At 54.4% G+C, this 21,195-nt stretch overlaps 2 protein-coding genes across 5 annotated transcripts in view; one reads left to right on the top strand and one right to left on the bottom strand.

The window, feature by feature from the left end:
- The first annotated feature begins 5,272 nt into the window (after positions 1 to 5,272).
- Positions 5,273 to 13,318, top strand: ARX (aristaless related homeobox). 2 transcript variants are annotated; one of them, XM_027727898.2, is made up of 6 exons: positions 5,274 to 5,633; positions 6,665 to 7,385; positions 8,663 to 8,708; positions 10,625 to 10,694; positions 10,779 to 10,953; positions 12,028 to 13,318. In XM_027727898.2, exons 1-6 carry the CDS (start codon positions 5,441 to 5,443, stop codon positions 12,266 to 12,268), a joined length of 1,446 nt encoding a protein of 481 aa, XP_027583699.1. In that variant the 5' UTR covers positions 5,274 to 5,440; the 3' UTR covers positions 12,269 to 13,318. The 2 variants fall into 2 exon arrangements, with proteins under 2 accessions (XP_027583698.1, XP_027583699.1); XM_027727897.2 differs by having other exon boundaries at positions 5,273 to 5,633; positions 10,625 to 10,953.
- A 3,836-nt stretch (positions 13,319 to 17,154) lies between these two features.
- Positions 17,155 to 21,195, bottom strand: part of POLA1 (DNA polymerase alpha 1, catalytic subunit) — a 196,416-nt gene continuing 192,375 nt past the window's right edge. For 2 of the 3 annotated variants that reach the window (XM_027727896.2, XM_027727895.2), the window contains exon 37: positions 17,155 to 18,450. In XM_027727896.2, coding sequence (XP_027583697.2) covers positions 18,278 to 18,450 — 173 coding nt within the window. In that variant the 3' untranslated portion in view covers positions 17,155 to 18,277. The remainder of the gene's footprint in view (positions 18,451 to 21,195) is intronic. The other variant, XM_039391330.1, reaches the window with a different exon arrangement.

A 21,195-nucleotide genomic window follows, 5' to 3' on the forward strand; every position in this document is an offset into this window, starting at 1 on the left:
GATTTCTCAGACACATCACCGCAGACCTGTTCTGTCTCATGGCCATGCAAAAAAGGGCCAAAAGTGAGCTGGGTATGGTTCTGGAGCGTGGACCAAAGGAGAAGTTTTAAGTTACCAGAAGTGGGAAAATAGCAGAAGAGAAATATAAAGATGAGACACATTCACCTGAAGCTAACTGCTGTCCTCTGACTATAGTGAAAACCACGTCGGCAGAAAAATAAACCAAGCAATTAAAAAAAAAATAATGACAACTGAAAAAAAAAGGATTGAGAAAATACTTTTTAAAAATTAAGTCTATGGAATGAGGCCCAGAGTCTGCCTACACAGAGGCATTGGCTAAATCTGAAGTATATGAATAATTATTCTGGAGTCACCACCACTGCTGATGTCAAACCTCTGTCCAGATGCAAATTATTACAGAAATTGCTCCCTAGCTAGCACTGAAACCAAAGTGAGCAACAAAAGCTGGGGCTGCTTTCACAGGCAGAAAAGAGCAGCACTGTAAGTTGCTGTGTATGAGCCAGGCTAAGCAATTAGCAGTTAACTGTGACTTGAGCTGAAACCTCGCAGCCCCCGCCTCAGAGGGCACCCCCCATTCACCCCATGGGCAGCCTCGCATCCAGGGGGACAGGCTGAAAACTGGTGAAAATGGTGATGTCAGTCCAAAAAAAGCAACACTTGCAAAATGGATTTCTCTCTTCAATTGTGAATTCAAATGTGCTGAAGTCCAACACCACTCTGCAAAGTGATTTTGGTGCGGTGTCCCAGTAATCGCTGCTGTGTATAGATTACTCAACATTTAATTGTCAACCTGCAGTAATGGGATAATAGTTATCTTACCTGAAATGAAAAGGTGGTTAAACCGTTGAACCCTGAGGTATATTCAGGTGACCAGTGACTAAGAGAGCCCCAGGGGACATACAGAGATGCTGTTTTTCCCCCAGCTGTTCGATCATGACTACAGGGAATGTGCAGCTGTTCTGTGATTCCTCATGACTGTCAGGTTTTAGCCAATTTTTTTAAGCTACTTAAAAGACCCGCGCAGAATAATCAAGCAAGGTTGCTTCTATGGTAGTTGCAATCAAGGGCAGCCCTCCACCCATCTCTACGGCTCAGGGCTGAACTGTGCAAAGTCAGATCTGTGCCCAGAAGAGGTTTCAGAACAATATTCTCCACAAAGGTGAAAAATATATCTTGAATATGAATGAAGAAAACAACACCATGAGGCTTGCGAGGGAGGTCATGTGCCAGTTCATCACATCTAAACAGTATCAGACATTTACTACCTGGCACCAAAGGGAGAATGGGCATCTCGCCTTCCCTATGCCCAGCCCTACTGCTTTTGTGCACAGGACCATAGCCTGGAACTTTGGGAGGAGGGAGGGTATGCTGGGGGGGGCGGAATGCGACTAAATCACATCTCCAGAAGACTAGATGTGAACACAGAAATCTGTGCTTCACTATCCTGCGTGCCCGGGTGTGAGGTGCTTCAGACTCTGACGTTCTGTGCGGCTGACCCTGCGTTGCCCAGGAGCTGTGGCTCCTCCAGCACAGGGCCAGGAGAATGGGGCCAGGGCGCCAGGCACGTCGGGGAACAGGCAGGAAAGTACAGCGAAAGCCGAGAGGACAGACAGAGGAAACACAATGTTTCTGTACCTCCCTACAGCTTCTGCACAAGCCTTTTTTCCGTATAAAGTAGATAGTGATAAATCAAATAGTGATATCTATAGTAGATAGTGATAAACTAGGATTTTAAGTAGTTTTTATCGTTTTCTTCTCCATTGCAAAGAAAGTAAAAAGAAAAAAAAAAATCCATCCAGCTTGTGTTAAAACCTGGGAATGGGCTGCGTCCGCCGCTGCGGCTCCACCCATGCGCAGGGCTGGAGGGAGTGGGAACCTACCGGAGGGGTTCCCGACTTCAGCAGCTGTAACGTGGGTTACAAGATGCACCGGGCACGGGATGGGTACAAACTGCTCACGGACTTCAAGCTGCCGTGTGCTCAGTCGGTGGGTGACAAATTGTGCCCGCGGTGGCCGCCGCAGTGAGGGGCAGCTCCTCTCCAGCCGAGGCAGACGCTGCGAGGTGAAAACAATCACCTACTCTCGAACCGATCCTGCACATTTCCAACCTCAACGTCTGAAACTGAGCTTAGCCTTGTCTCCGCCCTAAGATCAAACACCTTTCCCCAGTCCTGACAGCGAACTGCCATTTTGTAGCCACGTCTCCTCGCAAGAATGGTTTCTGCGGGGGGGAGCGGTCCGGACGGCGGGGCTCTGTGTAAAGAGGAAGGAAGATGAACAGGGCAAAACAATAACAAGCTCAAACACCACTGGAAACACGGGCCGCGGGGCCGCCGGGGCCGGTCCCGGAGAAGGGGGTGCGCTGGTGCGGGAGCCGCCAGGAGCAGCCGTCGGGTGGTGGCCCCGGGCCAGCCCCGGGCCGCCCTGTCCCGCGGCCCGCCGGAGCGGGGAGATGCGGCCCTGGACCTGCTCTCCGAAGCGAAGCGATGCGGGCGGTGCTGCCGCCGCCGCTGACCCCCTCGGAGGGGACATGGCGAGGGGCACACCAGGCCGGGTGGGAGGGTCTCGGGGCAGTGCCCGCCGGGGCGCACGGCCCCCGCTCCTGCCCTGGGAACAGGCGGTTTGCGGAGAAGGCAGTGGCCGGTCCCGCCGGTTCCGGCAGGGGTGGCAGCACCGATGGCGGTCCGCCCGGGCTCTCACGCAGCCCCGGTCCCTGGCGGGGCCGGAGCGCAGCCGGGCGGGGGTAGGTGCGGAGGGCCGTAGAGGCCGGTCCCTGGGGAGAAACACATCGCGGAGGCCCCGGGTGCGCGAAGCCGGAGCGGACATTTTTCTGGCAGCGGCAGCCGAGGGTGTTAATGTAGGCTGGCTGGAGTGAAAAGAGGCAAATACTTCCATTTGTGCCCACCTGCCTCTCTCAGCACCGGCTGTCAGTCCCCGGGCTTGTTATCCGTACAAGGCATCAGTTTGTTTGGCTGAGCTCAGCAAGGTTTTCTTCTCCGAGCAGAACTATAATTGCTATAATTCTACTGTATCATTTGGATCATTGCAGTATTGTTGTTTTCTCTCTCTCATTCTCTCCCCGTAACACTGCAATAACGCGCTCCAGTGTTAAATTAGCAGGTTGCAGAGGGAAGGGAAGAAAAGAAGGCGAGGGAGAGACCACAGATGACTAAAAGTTTGTTTAAAAAATAAATAAAACAACAAAGTGACTTGGCAGAGGAGAGCTCGCATCGCAAAGAACCTTTGCCTGCGAACGGAAGCATTGCAGGCCCGCCCCGCTCTCCCCCGGGCAGGGCCTGCCGGGGCGCAAGCAAGCGGGGCAGGCGAGGCCCCCCGGAGGGAGTGGAAACAAGATGCAGACGGCTGGAAGGCCGCAGCAGGGCTCCCTGCGCTCCGCCCGTACCCGACAGGCTCCAGCTCCCGCCCGCCGCAGCACCGGCTCGCACCGCCGGCAGTCTCGGCACTGCTGGAGCCCTCGCAGCTGCCGCGCCGACGGTCCCCCGTGCCCTCCGGTTACCGCCCGTGCCCCGGCGGAATCGGGGACCCCTCTCGGGCAGGCGGCGCGACAGCCTTGCCCGTCCCTGTTCTCCCACTCGCAGTGTCGCGGTTCGCCCTCCCCGGCTTGGCCGGCACCTGGCAAAGCGGAGGGAAGGGAAGGCGCCCGAGGCTCCGCGCAGTTTCTCCCGGGCGAGCCCCGGCAGGGAAGCCTCGGCGGGGAAGCCCCGGCGGAGCCGCCCGGCACGGGCAGGGCGAGCACAAGAGGCAGCTGAGCCGCGCCTCCCCAAGGGTACCCCTGGGTCTTCTTAGCTTTTTTTTGTTTGTTGGCTGGTTTGGGGTGGGTCTTTTTTAGTTACTGAGTTAATGGATTAATTGCCACTCCTGCTGGGGACGGCAAGAGCTTCCCAGAGCTGAGCACCGACAGCAAACGGCAGCTTTGCGCGCCTGCCCAGGGAAAGCGGGGCCCGCCGGCCGCGCACGTCGGGGAGCTTCCCGCGGGAATCGCCCTGGCCCGCGGGTCAGGGAGGAAACGAGGAGGGGGGAATGAGGGGCAGGAGCCCTGCGCGAGCCCGCTTACAGAGAGGGGACGACCTTGAGTGTAACGCTTGTCCCCGCGCGGCACGGACGGACACGCGTCTGTGGAGTTTGGGAGCGTGTGCGTGTGCGCACACGGGCGTGGACACAGCCAGAACGGCGTTGCGCCCACGCCAGCACGGATACACACACGAACTTGCTTATATTTTCTCTTAATTCTCGCTGGTCAATTAGGAGAAGTCAGATCCGCACGGGAATTGCGGCACGAGCAGGGAAAATGGGGCTGTCTCCGCTCCGGCGCTGGGGACTGGAAATAACCCGAGCGAGCAGACGGGTTATTTGTGGTCACCGGGAGCAGTTTCTCCGACACGTTTGTGCTTGCGGGAGTCTGGGACCAGGAGCGCATATGTGAGCAGGGGACGCTCAGTAAGCTGTACCGTGCCCATCAAAACTGAGCCCAAACTGCCCAAACGGGGAGCCTGAACTTGTGACCGCTCAACAGGGAGGGAAAAGGAGAAAGCATAAAGAACCCATCAGAAGTCTTCCGGCCCAGAAACGGCGTTGAAAGCGCCGGTGGAGGGGAGATGCGTGTGCGGTGAAAGACGGAAGCTGTCAGGGCAGGGAGGGGGATGCCGGCCAGCACCGCGCCGGGCTGCGCGCCCTGCCCTACCCGAGGGAAGCTCTCCCCGGCTACCGCATTTCGCTGCGCCAGACCCCTCCGCGCCCTCGCACCTGAAGGCGTTGCCCAGGGGTTTGTTACAGTGAAATCCCGAGCTCGGACACCGGTATTTCAACCGCCGGCTGCGAGCGCGGCGGGTACGCGCCCCTGCGCGTCCCCGCGCCAGGCCGGCGGCGGAGCCGCCCGCGGGAAAACGCGGCGCGGATTCCCCGGCGGCGCCCACGCCATCCCGCTCAAGCATCGCCCAGGGTGAGGGAAGGGGCGGGCAGGGAGCGGGACGCCGTCGGGGCGGGGTGGGGGAGGACGGGGCAAGGCGTTCCACGAAAGATCCGCCGCCTCCGCCCATCCCGGCCGCCCCCGACGGCTCCCCCGAGCGGGTCCCCGCCGGCTGCCGCCCCCACGGAGCGGGGGCGGGGCGCGGCGGGCGGGGCGGGGCGGGGGGGCAGGGCGGTGACTCGGGGCGGGCGCCGATCCGGGGCGCTCCGAGCCGGGCTTTGCCGGGCGCCGTCTGTCGGCGGCCGCCCGGCCTCCGGCGGGAGCCAATCAGGGGGCGGCTGCCCGCACGTGGAGCCGAGGGGACTCAAGAGCGCCGCGGCCGCCGCTCACTCCCCCCGTGACGGGCGTCCCGGCGGCACCGGGCAGCGCCGCGGGGGCGTCCGCGCCGCCGCTCCCGCCTCGGCCCCACGGCTCGGCCCCGCCGCCGCCGCCATGAGCGGCCCCTACCCGGAGGAGAGCTGCGCCGAGCGCCCCGAGTGCAAAAGTAAATCGCCAACTTTGCTGTCCTCCTACTGCATCGACAGCATCCTGGGCCGGCGGAGCCCCTGCAAGGTGCGGCTGCTCGGCACCGCGCCCGCCCTGCCCGCCATCGCCGCTCGTCCCGACACCGACAAGGCCGCGCAAGGTAAGCCCCGCCGCCCCGTTCCGCTCGTCCCATCCATTTTTCCCTGGCGTCGGGCAGGGCCGGCTCTGTCTCCCCTCCCCAACAGCCCGCGGCTCGGCCCCGCTCCCCGCTCGCACCGCACGGCCGGGCGCGGCCTCGGAGCTGCGGCCGCCGTTATCCCGTTACCGTGCTTGTTGGCGGCTGCTGTGCTGCCAGGGAGCGCGGCCGGAGCCGTGCCCGGAATTCAGTCCTTCTGGGGGGGTATCGGATACCGGCGCTTTAGGCTTCTCTTGCTTTCGATGTAGATTTAATTTTTTAATTTAAAATAAATCGGTGCGAGCTGAGATTTGTGGTCGCTCGTTCGCCTTAGACCTGTACCGAGTCTCGGCGAGCGAGCTGGGGCCGCGCCCGGCAGGAGCAGGCGGTGAACACGGGGCGCCGGCAGCCGCCGCCCTCGGCCCGAAGTTGGTAGCAGCCCCCTCCGGGGCCGCGGGGAGCCCGGCTGGGCAGCTCCCGCGGGCGGCCTCGCTCCCGCTTTACCGGCGTACACAGGCGGGCGGGATTCTTTCCTCCAAAAGCAAAGCCAGACTTCGGGAGTGTGGTGAGACGATAGGAGGGGGAACAAAACAAAAAAAAGCCATTGAAGGAACCCCGGGCCGCCAGGGCTGCCCCGCCGTTCGGGATGGGGGCCGGCGCTGGCCGCTGTCGGAGAGGGGCCGGCGCAGGCCCGGGGCTGCCCGAGCCGCCGGAGCCTATCCCGCCTCTGAGCGGGGCGCTGGGCCGGGCTCTGCGGCCGGGAGCAATTTCTTCTCAGGCCGGGAGCAGGGGCTGGTCTGAGGAACGGGTTAAGGGGGGGTCTTACTACCGTACGGGATGGAAAATGATGCCCGAAAGGTGGCTGCGGGACTAGGATCTCGCCCTGGGCTCTTCGCCCAGATCCTGCTGACCGTGTCTCTCTCTTCCTTTTTCTTTTTCCTCCGCACCCTTCTCTCCCCAACACCTGCCCGCTCCGTCCGACTGCTGCGGCCGCCTACGCCACTCTCCTGGCTCAGGGTCCCCTAAGGGCAGCCCCCCTTTCGAGCCGGCCGAGCTGCACCTTCCCCCCAAACTGCGCCGACTCTACGGGCCAGGCGGGGGCCGGGTGCTGCCGCCGCGGGCGGCGGGGCCGCGGGGGGACCGGCCCGAGGGGCGACCGGAGGGGGGCGCCGGCCCCGTGCCCGCCGCCGCCCCGTGGGACACGCTGAAGATCAGCCAGGCGCCCCAGGTCAGCATCAGCCGCAGCAAGAGCTACCGCGAAAACGCGCCCTTCGTGGCGCCGCCGCCCGCCCGGGACGAGCTGGGCAGCCCCGCTGCGCACGTCGAGGAGCGGCCGGGCCCTGCCGCGCCGGCCGCCGAGGAGGAAGAGGAGGAGGAGGACGAAGAGATGCTGGAGGAGGAGGAGGACGAGGAGGAAGAGGAGCTGGAAGACGACGAGGAGGAGGAGCTGCTGGGCGAGGACGGCGGGGGGCTGCTGAAGGATGCCCGCCGGGGCGCGGCCGCAGCCCCCGGGGCGGAGGGCGGGGATCTGTCCCCCAAAGAGGAGCTGCTGCTGCACCCCGAGGACGGCGAGGGCAAAGACGGCGAGGAGAGCGTCTGCCTCTCGGCCGGCAGCGACTCCGAGGAGGGGCTGCTCAAGAGGAAGCAGCGCCGCTACCGCACCACCTTCACTAGCTACCAGCTGGAGGAGCTGGAGAGGGCCTTCCAGAAAACCCACTACCCCGATGTCTTCACCAGGTACCGGCGCCGGAACCTCGGCCGAGCGCGGAGAGGGCGAGCCCCGGGGGGACGGGACGGGGCCGCAGTGCGTGTGCTGCACCCCTGTCTCCAAACCGACCCCGAGGGTGAATCCTGCCTCGGGCACCCTCGGGCTGGGAGGAGACAGGGAACATTGCCGGGCTCCGGAGGGACTCAAGCCGGCAGCGCCCGGGCAGGCCCGCCTGAAGGCCGCCGCCGGGGGCTATTTTTACCCCCTGCCCACCCCTCCTCTTGCCGCGGCCGCCGCCGGGATCGGTTACGCGCTCCTCGTGGGCTGGAGCCTGGCCCGACCCGGGGAAGCCCCGGCAGGGGCACAGATCAAAGCGCCGCTGCCTAAAAATACTGGCCTGGCACGTCGGGGCCTCTCGCTGCCCGGAGCCGCCTCCGAGGAGCCCCGCGGGGCCCGGCTCGACTCTGTCCGCACTTTCGGGGTCATTTTTCCGTTGAGAATGGGAGCTCGGTGGCGGTGGGTCTGGCCGCCGGCTCTTCTGCGGAAAGTGCAGGCAGGAAGAGAGGCAGAGCCGCCAGCCCCCTCCCTGCGCTGCCCTAAAACTGCAGTTCCCCCCTCCCGCGTTAAGGCCAGAGGGGGGCTGAGTCCCCAGAGCTGCCCTTTTCGATAACGGAGATCCTCCCGGCTTCTCGTTTGTTTTGCCCGGGAAGGAGAGGGGGGATGTTGGGGCAGGAGTGTCCGCGGGGGCGTTTTGTTGCCCGGACCTCGAAGCCGCGCATCGCCCGCGGGTCTCACCTCGGGGCGCTGCCTGGCCCCGGCCTCGGGAGCGGCTGCCCGGGCTGTGCAGAAACATACTGCGCTTTTTTTCGTTGGTGTTTTTTACGGCTTTGGCTTTTTCGCTGGTGTCTTTTACGGCTTTGGCTTTTTCTCCGGGGCTTTTCACGCCCGGCGGGCGGCCGTGTCCTGGTTACGCTGGGAATGCTCCTCTCTCGGGCACAGAGCTGATGAGCGATTTTCCAGCGCCTTAGTATTTTCCGATTTGCCTTAATTGCGGCAACGCGAATCGCAGTGTGGGGCTGCCCAGCTGCTGTCCGTCCCCTACACCGCGGCTTGCGGCGGGGACCGGCCAAATTTGGGGAGCGGCGGGGAGGGGGTTCCAAAACCCGAGAGTCCCGAGTGACGCCCAGCTCGGTGGCGACAGGGACAGGCGGTATCCGCCCACGGCCTGGCTCCGCTTCCCCTGGGATTTTGGGCGCGGAAGCCTCGGGGTGCCCCGGGCTGACGGCGGCGTGTGTGTCTCCCCCAGGGAGGAGCTGGCCATGAGGCTCGATCTGACCGAAGCCCGAGTGCAGGTGAGTGGCGGCGGCGGGACCGGGACGGGCGCGTCCCTCGGCAGTGCCCGGGAGGAGAGTGGCCCCGGCCCCTGCAGGGCCGAGCTATCGGCTGGCGAAAACCCGTGTCATTAAAACTCAGGGCCCCCACGGGGCTTCGGTTGTTAGAGACCCGCTCGGCCGCAAGTCGGGTATTTGGCTGCCATCAAATCTCCAATCGGGCTTCATAAAAGCCCACTTAGTGCTAGAACAAACAGGGCCATTTGAAGGCGAAATGTTGTTTGATTTCCTCTCCGGCTGCACAAGGAGCTGGCTAATGCTATTTGATTTCCCATTTTTGATAGCAATAAGCCTGCATTGATCTAATAGTGAGTGAGTGCAATGCTATTAAAGGTGTTTGCCGCCCCATACCAGAGAGCATTTCCCAACCCGGGTCTCATAACCAAAGAGACGATAAACATTGGGATGCCCTGATTGCCAACAGAAAACAGATGTCTCTGGGTTTGAAGCTGAGCAAATCACTTTACAGTTAAAATCGGGCGCTGATAAAGCATAATAAATTCCATATGGCTCATTTAATACACAACAGCTTCTTGCATTAGAGGGGCTAATGATGAGATTTGTCCCCTCCTTTCTGTTGACACATTTCTCCATTGTCAAACAGAGATGTGACAGCAAATCAGTATTTTCAGCTCAGGGGAACAAGTCGTGGGAAAGTTAAATAACTTTTTTAAAAGAAAGACACCCCCTTTCTCTCTCCTCTATTCATGGCAGAAGATGTAATTAAGTGAATATGAATTATGAGAGTCCCTTCGTTTACCTTTGGGCGTACTCAGACTTATTAATTCAATAAGGGGGAATTGTAGCGAGGACAGCTTGCTAATTGAGTTTTAGCGGGGAGAGACGCTCCCTCCATGCCAGGCTGTTGCCTTCCCCGCGAACGCAATGCCTCTTCCTCGTGGGTACCCAGATGGGAGTGCGTGGAGATCAGTTCTCACTGAACAACTGCACGGAGAGACCCACAGCAGTGTTGCCTTTCTCCCTTCCCGGAGAGAAGGGTTCTCACGCTGAGCTTACAAAACTCAGCCTAATGGGGAAAACTCAGTCCACACTTGCCCCAAAAGATTTACAAACGTCTGTCTCTCTCTAAGTCTCTCTCTCTTTAGGTGTGTGTGATGATCGCACACTTGGTTATTAAGGGAATACTTTATTTTCCTTTGAAATGCGGTATTTTTTCCTCTACCTCTCTGCTGGTTTAAGCCCTTATTAGTTCACGATTGTTGCTTTGTGGGAGAGGTAAAAGAGAGAAAGGACGGCAGTGCCACGGGACCCTAACTAACTTTCATAAAATAGATCCTAAAAGGGCAGCCTAGAAGGCTATATTTGCTACTTTGGTTGATATCTGAAACGAAGAAATAGTTTTTGAGACAGTGAAATTCACGATTTTTTCCCTCTCTTTAAATCTGAAGGGGGGGGAAAAAAAGTACGCTTCCCAAACGATATAATTTGTAAATATGCTCTTTAGAGAAAAAAAAAGCGATGTGAATGTGGAATAATTCCCGCATAGTCCCCTTGGGAAATCGTATTCCTGCTGTTCCAGTGCTGGGGGAGCCGCCCCCGGCGCCGACAGCTGCCCCGCACCGCCGACCTGCCACGAACGAGTGTGGAGGTGCGGAACTGCTGCGCCCCTGCGGGAGCCAGGGCTCGGGGCAGGGCCGGGGGATCACCGAGAGCTCCGGCGTGGGTCGGCACCGCCCAGAGCTGCAGCGCGGCTCTGACACGCGTGTATCCCGCGGGCCGGCCCCTTTTTGGGGTGCCCCCGCTTTAGGGGCTGCGGAGGAGCGGGCGTCGTCGGGCCGGTGCGGGGCTCCTGCGCAGCTCGCCCCGCCGAGGGCGCGGGCAGGCGTATTAAAACCGGTCTTTCTTTTGGCTTTCAGGTATGGTTCCAGAACCGTAGGGCTAAGTGGCGGAAGAGGGAAAAGGCTGGGGCTCAGACACACCCCCCAGGTTTGCCTTTCCCTGGTCCCCTGTCAGCAACTCACCCCCTCAGTCCATACCTTGATGCTAGTCCTTTCCCTCCTCATCACCCAGCTCTAGACTCCGCCTGGACCGCCGCCGCCGCCGCGGCCGCCGCCTTTCCCAGCCTGCCGCCGCCGCCCCCCGGCTCCGCGGCGCTGCCCCCCGGCGGGACCCCGCTCGGCCTCGGCACCTTCCTGGGCGCGGCCGTGTTCCGCCACCCTGCCTTCATCAGCCCCGCCTTCGGCAGGTACCGCCCGCCCACGCGCGACCCGGCACCGGGGGGGCCCTCGGGGCGGGGGTGGCGGCGGCTCCGGGGCCGGACCGCGGGGGCACCGCGGGGTTATCGCGGAGGGATCTCGGCCCCACGCGGGACCCGCCGCGCGCGGCCGCCCCGGCGTTCGAACTTGGAGCGCTCGGCATCCGGCGCCGATTGGGCGCCGCGCGGGTCACGTGCTCCCGTCCCGGCCTCCTATTGGGCGAGGGCGGCCCTCGCGCCCGCCCCCCGCGCGGCCGCGGGTGCCCCGTGGGGGCGGACGGGCCCGGCCATGGCGGCGGCGGGAGCACGGGCGGTCCCGCGGGGCAGGGGCGCGGCAGGGGCCCCGCGGAAACCGGTGCTCCCACGCAGACACTAAATTGTTGCGTGGGTTGCCCAACGTGCACGCGTGGCCTCTGCTTTGCCAGGGGTGGCGAGAGTTGCTGGTGTTTGGCCGTTCGGGGTGAACAGAAGCTGTGACATCCCGGGCGCCGTGAGCGCCTCCGGCCGAGGGTGTCCGTCAGGAGCGAATTTTTAGCTGTGGGCGCAAGCGGGGCCGAGCATCTTCCACGGGTTCTTGTCGGGTCGAGCTCCCGTGGGCTCCGCGTTCCCCCACGCGAAGCGTCCGCGGCCGAAGCCGGGGAACCCCCAGGCAGTGCCGGCAGAGCTGCCGCGGAGCCGCGGCCGCCCCGTCGGGGCGCAGAGCGGGGCGCTGGGGCAGGCGGAGGGCGAAGGACCCGGCTAACGGAACGCTGCCTTCCCAGCACCGGGGGTTTCCCTTTTTTATTTTTTTTTTTCTCTCCCTAGGGAGAAACCCCCCTCGCATTCCCCTCCCTGCCGGCTGTACCCCTCGGGAACACAAGGCGGGGAGGACCAGCCTCAGCGATTTTTCCTCTTTTTTTTTTTTTTTTTTTATTTTCCCCCACAAAACTATCTTTTGCATCCCCGGCGTCGGGTATTCCCAGCGAGTCTCTGTCTCCGCCGCGTCCCCGCCTGGCGGGGAGGAGGCGAGCGGGGCAATGCGGTCCCCGGCTCGGCGGTGACGGCCCGTCTGTGCTTCCCTTGCAGGCTCTTTTCCACCATGTCCCCCCTGGGCAGCGCCTCCAGCGCCGCGGCCCTGCTGCGGCAGCCGGCGCCGGCCGCCGAGGGCGCGGTGGGTTCGGCGGGGCTGGGGGACCCGGCCAGCGCCGCCGCCGACCGGCGGGCATCCAGCATCGCCGCCCTGCGGCTGAAGGCCAAGGAACACGCCGCCCAGCTCACCCAGCTCAACATCCTCCCCGGCAACAGCACGGGGAAAGAGGTGTGCTAAGGCATGGCCGCCGTCCGCGGGGTTCGGGTTAGGTTTGGGGTTTTTTTTAGAGGGGGAGAGGGGAGAAAAGAGAGAGAGGGGGAGAAAAGAGGAGAGTAAATACGCGAATCAATAAAGGTCACCTCAGACAGCACGAATCAAGACCAAACGGGAGGAAAAAATAGTAACGATTTTTTAAAAAAGAGAACCAGCAGCTGAGACTGTGGTGGGTTCTCGGTTTAGGAACTTGGAGACAGCGAGCGCCTCTCGCATCACACGAGTGAACCGACACTTGCAAGCTCCTGAATAAGTAACTCCTTGGCTGGTACATTTCTTAAATGTACGACGTGTCCATTTCCTCTCTGAACACTAAGGGGGGGGGAAAGTAAAAAAAAAAAAAAAAGCCCTAATAAAAGTTACTGTATACTAGCGTTTCATACACTAAATATTTTTCCTTCTGTTTATCTGGCAAGAAAAAAAAAAAAAAGAAAAAACAAATAGAATTGTAATTAAGAAAGAGAAAAAAAAAGATAGAGAAGCAAAGAGGAGGGGAAGCTGTCCCCATCTTCTTAAAATAACATCCTAGAAAGTTCAGTTGATCTGTTAGAAGCGCTGGAAAACTATTTTACATGTTGGTGCAACGAGCTGCATATGCTAACCAAGGATGCTGCCAGTGCAGACTGAAAGTAAATTTGATGCTGTAAGATAACCAGTGCACTTAAGAGAAAGGGTATATCTTTTTCTTGTTATATTCTTTATCACTACACCAACCAAGGTTTTTATATCAAACCAAAGGGAAATACACTGCTAGAATATGGACTGTTTAAGTCACTAAACTGTGATTATTGATTCTGTACATACCATTGTTATAAAAAAGAACAGAGCTTTGTATATTTGAAATGTTATAAAACAATTGCACTCAGTGTAGTGTTGTAAAAGTTTGTCATTCTGTAGATTCTTACTGTGTTGTAGATATAATAGGGTTCCTAGACAAATATTTATGTACAAACCCTTTATTTAACTTATTAACTGTAGAGGTTTCTGAAACCCTCAAGAGGCGATGGTACAGTACTTTTTCGTGTAATGTCGTTATTGTTAACACTTTTCCTTGCTATCCGGTGGAGAAGTGCCACGTTCAGAAAAAAATAAACAAAAATATATGTTTAACAAAAAAAAAAAAAAAAAAAAAAAAAAAAAAAAAAAAAAAAAAAAAAAAAAAAAAAAAAAAAAAAAAAGGAACAAAAGAAAAAGCAAAAAGCCCGGTCCTTGCGGGGGCTGCAGGGCCACCGGGGCCGGGGGCGCCCAGGGCTCAGCCCCACCGGGCCGGCCGGGGGCTGCGCTCCGCCAACCCCGCCGCCGGGGACCCCCCCCCACGGGGTTTGGGTGGGCGAGGGTCGCTCGGTCGCGGTCGACGGCCAGAGCTTAGGCGGGGTGGAAACGAGGTGCCGGCGGCCCCGTTCGCCAGGGGATTTGCAGATCGCGGGGTCCGGAGGGGCACCCACGGCTGTACTGCCCACGGCGCTGCCGTGGACACCGTGGCGTGTCCCCCCTGCCCCACCCCGCAGTGCGCTGGGGTCACCTCTCGGTGCCAGCGACTCCACAGCGCGGGAAACCGCCCCACGCACACTCGGCAACTTCCCGGGCGGGGACGGGGCAGTCCCTGACTGCACCGCTGCTGAAAGCCGAGGGCGGGGGGAGAAAAATGGGAATTTTGGGGAGCGCTTTGCTTGTCTGTCCTGCACCTTTGGGGTCAAAAAAGTTCCTACGCGCCTGCCACTCCTTTCTTCCCGAGATGAACTTCCTTTTTCTTTTATTCCCCTTTGGGTGTTATTTTTTTTCTCTCCTTCTTTTTTCTTTCTTTCTTTTTTTTTTTTTTTTTTTTTTTTTGGTTGGTTGGTTGGTTGGTTTGGGGTTTTTTGTTTGTTTTTAAATTTCTTTTTTGGACGCAGCGCTCTCGTGTGCCTCTTCCACGGAGCAGGGGCCGAGATGCATGAAGTGCCCCGGCCGCACGCCCCGCGCCCCTTCCCGGTCCCGATGAGTCCTGGTCCGCCCGGCCAAGCCCTGACCCCCGACGGCCGCAGGTGTGGGGCCGGACCGGAGCGCCAGGGTGTGGGGAATTTTGGGGGTGATTTGGTCTAGTCGCGGCAGCCCTCCACAACGGCGGGCCGGGGCCGGAGAAGAGCCCCCCCCGGGCTGGGCGAACGGAGGGGGCTCGGCCCGGCCCGGCGGGGCGATCCCGGCTCCGGAAGCCGCCGACCGGGAAGTGCCGCCGGAGCGAGCATCGCGCGTGGGAGCCCGCCGCGACCCTTACCCGCAGCCCCCCCTTTCCACCCACGGCATTTCACATCCCACACCCCCAACCCCGCCCGCCCCCAGCCGTATTTTTGAGTTCTAAAACCCACCATAGGCGCGAAAAAATTTTATGGGAAAAATAAGGCTTGTTCCCTGGACGTTATTAACAGTGCAGACTGAAATATACATTTTTGCCTTAAAGAAAAGGGAATCATTATCAAGCCATTAGGCATTAAGAAATGTCATTCAGTCATTTTTATTCATTCCGCTGAAATCTTCGTAAAAGCCCGAATCATACTTCTGCAAGCAGCAATTTTGTTAATCCAGGGGGTTATTACTCTGGTCCCTTATTAGGATCTATACTGCTGCCAAGCAATCCTATAACCTTCTCAAAAGAAGTTTACCTCCGTGTTATAAAACCAGTAGTGGTATTTATACTGTGCAATAATTAGTGTATTACCTGAATCCACTAACAGGTTCATTTTATCTCTGCACAAAACCCCTAGTCTGCTTATAGAAAGCTTGTGCCTCCTTTGGTGCTGTTAAAGTGGTGAAAGAGTGAATGAAGGCTGGTAGCACTTTCTCCTTTCGCCGTGCCTTAATTCCCATCTCTTTTTGCTCTCATCCAATTAGTGCAGTGTATTAAGCGGTTTATCATCTCATAGTCAGCTATTGAGAGAAACAAGGCGAACACTTTGCAATAGAGCCTGCTCTCCTTTGACACCCTCAGGTACTTACATATTCCACTGTGCTATGAATAATAGAGGAAGAATAGAGCGCTAATTCCCTCATCAAAGAATGCCTTGTCTGCTGCTTTGCTCAACAACACCATTCTGATCAAAAGAAAAGCAATAAAGCTTAGCATAACAAAACGAAACCTACTTATTAGCTTAGTGGTTAAATTAATGCAGAGCCGCTGCTATTCAAAACCAAGGTTTGAAAACAGCCTCCAACAACCTGATAATGCTGCCTTCGGGATGAAGGAATTTTAATCTGAAATTTGAAGCTGGCACAGATGAGTTAATCTATTAAACTGCTATAAGGAGGGTGCGGGAGAACTATTCAATTAAGGCACATTTAAGGTGCTCTGCAGAAGACGGGGAAGGATGTGAAGGGGAAGATGTGCTCTGCTTCGGCCTTAGAAAACTGCCTTTGGCGGCGAAAAGAGGAATTTTGGCACAGCAGCAACCGTGTTTGCAGATGGGAATTGTTTTTCATATCGCATATGTCATCAGCAAAACCTGGCCACCGGCTCCATATATCAACACTCCTCTTCCCCAACTGCAAATAAATACAAATAAACACAAACCTTAATGTTAAAAGCGTGAGGGGCGGGGGGGTGGGCGGGGAGAAGGGGACACAAGAAGGGAAAGGAAGGGAAGGCGATTTGGGTCTCAAAACACAAACCTCCGAACTTCAGTCTTTCCCGAATTATTTACAGCACAGCATTTTCCAGCTCCATTTAATATTAAATGCTATGAAGATGATTTTGCATTTCCCAGCCTTTCTGCGGGGCCAAGACAAGGCACGGTGCCCAGAGCTGATTAGAGAGGGAGAAGGGGAGGGGGAAAAAATCCAGTTTACTCCTTGCCAAGACTTCAGCTCCGATCTGACCAGCTTTGCTGAGAGGAATCAAAAAAAGCCTCCATTCGGGGTAAAAGCCCTCGCTTCCCATATCCTGACCCCCAGACTGTGGCTGGCTGGGGTGGTGGGGAGCTCCAGGGCTATGCCACTCACTGCTCCTCCACCTCAGTGTGGGGGGGAACAGCCCCTTGCAGGGCCACTCTGTGCTGCTGCACCTTACACAGTCATTCCACAACACTCTCATTTAATCTAAACATCCCTAAACTTGCAAATTAACAGGCTCTTCAGCGGTAATTATACAGATACATACAAGTGCCACAGGGTCAGGTTATGCCATATCTATCCATTTTATTTGTATACCTAATGTTTGGAAGAGAAGGTCACACTTCTTGCTTTTCTAAGGCATTCTACCCAGTTACTATCACTAATATCTTCATAATCCTAATTGTGTTGAACACAAAAAATCTAAAAAGCCCTGCGTGAAATTACAGGAAACTGGGATCTTTTGAAGATCTGAAAGTTCAATATGTCATCTCAGAAGCAACACCTTCTCTTCAAGAGAAGTCTCCAAATAAAGTGTGTTTAACAGTATTAACCCAACTAAACACACTGGGAAGGAACGACAGCTCACCAGGGGTGGGACAACACCTGCACAAAACCAGGGATTGAGTAGGTTCCATTTCCCACAGTAGAGATTCAATGTGAGAAAAAATTAAAGGATTTAGCCCCAAAAGTTGCTTGGAAGACAACTGTGTATTTAAGCATATTCAAACTGCCATTGCACACACTGACACACAGCCTCTTCCAATGCCACCTCAGGGACAAATGAGTATCATAAAACACTCTTAACACAGACACGTATCCCTTCAGTGCCCAACACATTTGTGGCTGATGCTATTACTTCAATCTCCCTTTGTTAATGGCTGTTCATCCTAAAAGCAGACATACAAGCAATCCTGTAGGACCAGGAAAAGTCTGGAGCAATAGGAGCCAGCATGGAGTATTTTCAACCATCAGATCATAGAATCAAATTCTCTTTTACTAGAAAACTTTATTTTTTTTCCTTTAAGTGTGAAGAAAACTTTACATTTTATACTGTTTAAGATTTAAATGCAAAACATCATAACCTTACATTAATATATCACATTGCAAGCTTAACGGTGAACACGAGTAAAACAATATTTTGTGTACAAAAGCATGTACCCAAATGTATGCTCTTCTTGTCATATCTGCTTGTCATTTTATTAAAAGTAAATGAAAAATACAATTTGTTTTTAAAACTGTAAAAGCTCCAACACAGTAATTATTACAGAACAGTAACAATGATTTACTGCTTTCCATTCCCGTTTTTGGTTACAATGCCATCCTAAACATATTTTTCCCTATCAGTTGCTTACTTTCAAATGCTTTGCATGGAAAGAAATGTAATACATTTATATCCACTGTGTGTGTTAAACGGGTTTTGTACATCTGCATGTCTTTACATCCACACGGGTTTTTCAACATGGCAAAATACTACGCTTAAAGACTCTTGGAAAGACTTCTAATAAAAAGATGGTCCCTATTTTTAGCACCTCCAGGTTTCAGTCGTTCTTTAATGAATTCGAAAGTAAAGCATCCCTACCTCTGTTCAGAAGGTAATAGGACATTTAAAGGCATTCAGGTTTAGTATTGTTTTTAATTGGTATGTTTATGATCAGGAAGAAGATAAACTGTGAAAAGGCAAAACATTAGTGCTCCTACTGAGACCTCTACTAACCTCTCTTCCTGAGAGCACCTCTACTAAATACCCTGGAGCAAAGTCTAGGATCACTTACATTCCAGCAACTCTCACTGGGAATTATCCAATTAAAGCAGCAATTCCCCCACCCCCTTTTCCCTCATAGGTCTAAATACACAACAAAATATATTGCAAAAATCAACTACTCTGTATTTTAATAACCCTGGTTTCTAAATGAATTAAAAAAAAAAGGAAGGTAAAACCACCTCAAATATTTAATGTCCACGTGTATCGTACTTTGTTTTCATCTTCCATTTTTTCCTACTCCAAAGAGACAAGATTATTAAAACATCATTGTGCATACTGAAATAGAGTATTGCTGAAGAGATCATTTCTGATAAACAAGGAACTATCCTCCCTCCATTTTTAATCAATCACTGTCTTTCATTATTGGACTCTCTCACAGATCTTCCCATAGTGACGGTGAAGAGTTTGCTGAGGTTCACTTCTGAGTAGGCACTCATGGACAGGTATTTGTCTACAGTGCTCTTCAGTCTTTTGTAGGCCTCAGACACTTCCCACCTGATCTGCTTCTTCTTCACATATTCTAAAAAAACAAAGAGGAAAAAAAAACAACAAAAAACTGAGAAGGATTAAATGACCACAGAAAGGATTTTTGCATTCACTAGGACTGTGAATCACAGTTAGCAAAAAGGACATTTACAGCAAGCTCTCCCAAGTTCTGCTGCCTTTCCCTGCAGTGCCGCACCAGCTGGTGAGGGGCCGTGGTGAACCTGTACAAGGAGCCAAGGCTGAAGTTCCCTCAGCCCACTGGCACGGGTGCAGCAGCTCCTGCCAGGAGCTGGCAAGAAGAACCGCTTGCCCAGTTTTGACATCTAACTGGGGTGAAATGGGGGTTCACCAAGTCACAGTAGAGAAAATAAGTGATAGCAGGGCTGGCTCTGAAAGGATCCAATTTAAAATGAGCAGGTGCCTTAACTCAGTGAGAACTATGCAGAGTTCCCAGGGCTTTGAAGTAGGGAGAAGGTTGACTTCAGAAGTGAAGGAAACCACGCTTCACTTCTCTCACCTCTCCTGCTGCTGCTGCTACTAATGCTGGCACAACCTAGGACAGACATCACCAGTCTTGTGTGTTCTCACACGCACCTTGTGTGCAGGATGGGAATCGGGATGCTCAGCACTAGAGAGGCATTGGAAAGAAAAAGGAAGTAGAACAAACAAGGGGAATTCCATGCCACCCTACACTGAAATAGAGAGAAGATGCCTGGTATTGCAACCAGGAGATGTCAGGTTCACCTGACACATGAATGAAGAGAGTAATTCCCAAATGCTTGATTAAGAGATGTCTGGAGAACAAGACATCCACCCACCTGTACCTTTATGTATGTGCAAAGTCATGTACGTGCACATGAGTCTGTACATATTTCAGCAGTGAAGCCCAAACTGCTAAATTTTCGTTTTTTTTTTTGTTAAATTTTATGCCATCAAAAAAATCCAGGGATTTTATTTGGGTGGTTGTCCAGCTTTTGCTTTACAAAGACTGTGGACAAAGACTAAAAGAGCAAAGTACTCCACTATTCTGCTATACAGCAATGCCAACTGGATGCAGATGTGGTGCAGTTGTGCTCCTACTTTCCAACCAACTTCACGTTCAGCTCCTACCTGAGAGCCTGTGCCTGCAGTTACTCCTTGGAAAAGGCCACACTGCATAGTGGATATATTGCAAAACAAGGTGCCCTCCCAGGTAGCTTTCCACCTGCTGGGCTGGAGGGACTCCAGGTCAAGGAGAGCTAGGAGAGCATGGCACAGGTTCTTAAAGGTTGAGTTTTCAAGCCATTTAGGTGCAGTGTAAGCATGTATCTTGTGAGAAACCAACATAATCCTTCTGTTGCTCATTAGCTTTGACTAAAAGCTGCTGCCTCATTTCTTCCTGACACCTTCACAACATCTGTACTGCCCTCCTTGCACTCTGAACATGTAAAAAGGGAGTCTCCATCCCCTGTTAAACAGCTTTCACTGTATGGCAGTTCAGATGAAACCCGTCGTCTCTAAAACAGCTGAGTTTATATAAGAGAAAGTCTTGGGGGAGAGGGACATGCTGGTTTTTTGAGTCTACCTGTGCAAGGGATGAAATGACTCACTTTTGTGATGACTCACTTCTGTGATGTGACTGAGATGAAGGCATCCCATCAGACACACCATCTCAGCAGCCAAGTCAAGGACTGCTACACAAGGAGATGGCAGGGAAGGGAGGCATGGTTACAGAAATAGCTGTTAAGAGTTTTGGGGTTTGTGAATTTCTCCTCCCTGAGGATTTACAAATATTTCTGCAGAGCTTCAGATGTTTTAACATGAGCTCAGCAGACTCTGGATATGATATAAACAGTAAGGTCTTACTGAGCAATTGCTACCTGCTTAGGTTTTCTATGTTATTCACAAAGTTCCACTGAACTCAATGGCTTTTCATGAAGATATCAAATCTTTAAAAATTAACTTAAAATTTAAATTAACAATGCCAGACTGAGTAACTAAATATATCGATTAAAAGCACTTTGGTAAAAACCTTCCATGCATCCTTGTGAAGAAGGTATGTATTGTGCTGTCATATTCGGTTTTGTGTCTTTATATTAACAGCTCTGGGCAGTAAGCAAAAAGAGGAAGATGCCTAGTGTAAGATATCACATTCTTACCATTACACAGACCATAACTATTAGCAGAATTGAATTTTCCTTAAATTACACCACCAGTACAATAAAAACTTTGATTACATGAATCTGTTCATTAACAGGCTGAAGTCACTATGGCATAAACATATTTAATGATTCTGAAAATATTTAAATGTAGGGTTAAATTAAATACACCTTGAAAATTGTCATAACTTTGTCAATAAAAACACCAATCCCACTTTGCCACAATTTCAGCTCTAACTAGTTTATGCATTTTCTGGATAAATGATATAGTAAGTGGGTTCACTTGCCACTGCTCACTTGTTAGCCAAACCATGCTCTTTATACCAAGGAACTGTGGAAAATATCATCCCTGTAGCTCAAAACTAGGCTAAAATAATTTAAAGCTTCCTGGAGCTCAGGAGGGACCCAGGTAAAATGTATCACTGCAAACAGCTGGCACGTGTGAACAGAACAGGAAGGCACATTAATCATTAGAACATGGAGGCAAACAGTAAACCAGGGCTGAAAGTAGCGAAGTGAAATACAGGCCCCTGTACAGCTCCAATTCAGGCTCCAGGGCTCCAGCCATCCCACTAACAGAGCGCAAAGCTCCCCTCAACATTAAATCTAAACTTCAATTATATGCAATAACCTTTCTGACA

Source organism: Pipra filicauda, unplaced genomic scaffold (genome assembly GCF_003945595.2).
Source record: "Pipra filicauda isolate LSUMZ 115617 unplaced genomic scaffold, ASM394559v2 scaffold12_size5214236_pilon, whole genome shotgun sequence".
NCBI classification, from domain to species: Eukaryota; Metazoa; Chordata; class Aves; order Passeriformes; family Pipridae; genus Pipra; species Pipra filicauda.

Excerpts from the sequence above, each read along its gene's own strand:
- ARX (XM_027727897.2), top strand. The coding sequence starts at position 5,441 with ATGAGCGGCCCCTACCCGGAGGAGAGCTGCGCCGAGCGCCCCGAGTGC. Across the intron at positions 7,386-8,662 it reads TACCCCGATGTCTTCACCAG|GGAGGAGCTGGCCATGAGGC; the intron begins GTACCGGCGCCG and ends TGTCTCCCCCAG. Across the intron at positions 8,709-10,624 it reads TGACCGAAGCCCGAGTGCAG|GTATGGTTCCAGAACCGTAG; the intron begins GTGAGTGGCGGC and ends TTTGGCTTTCAG.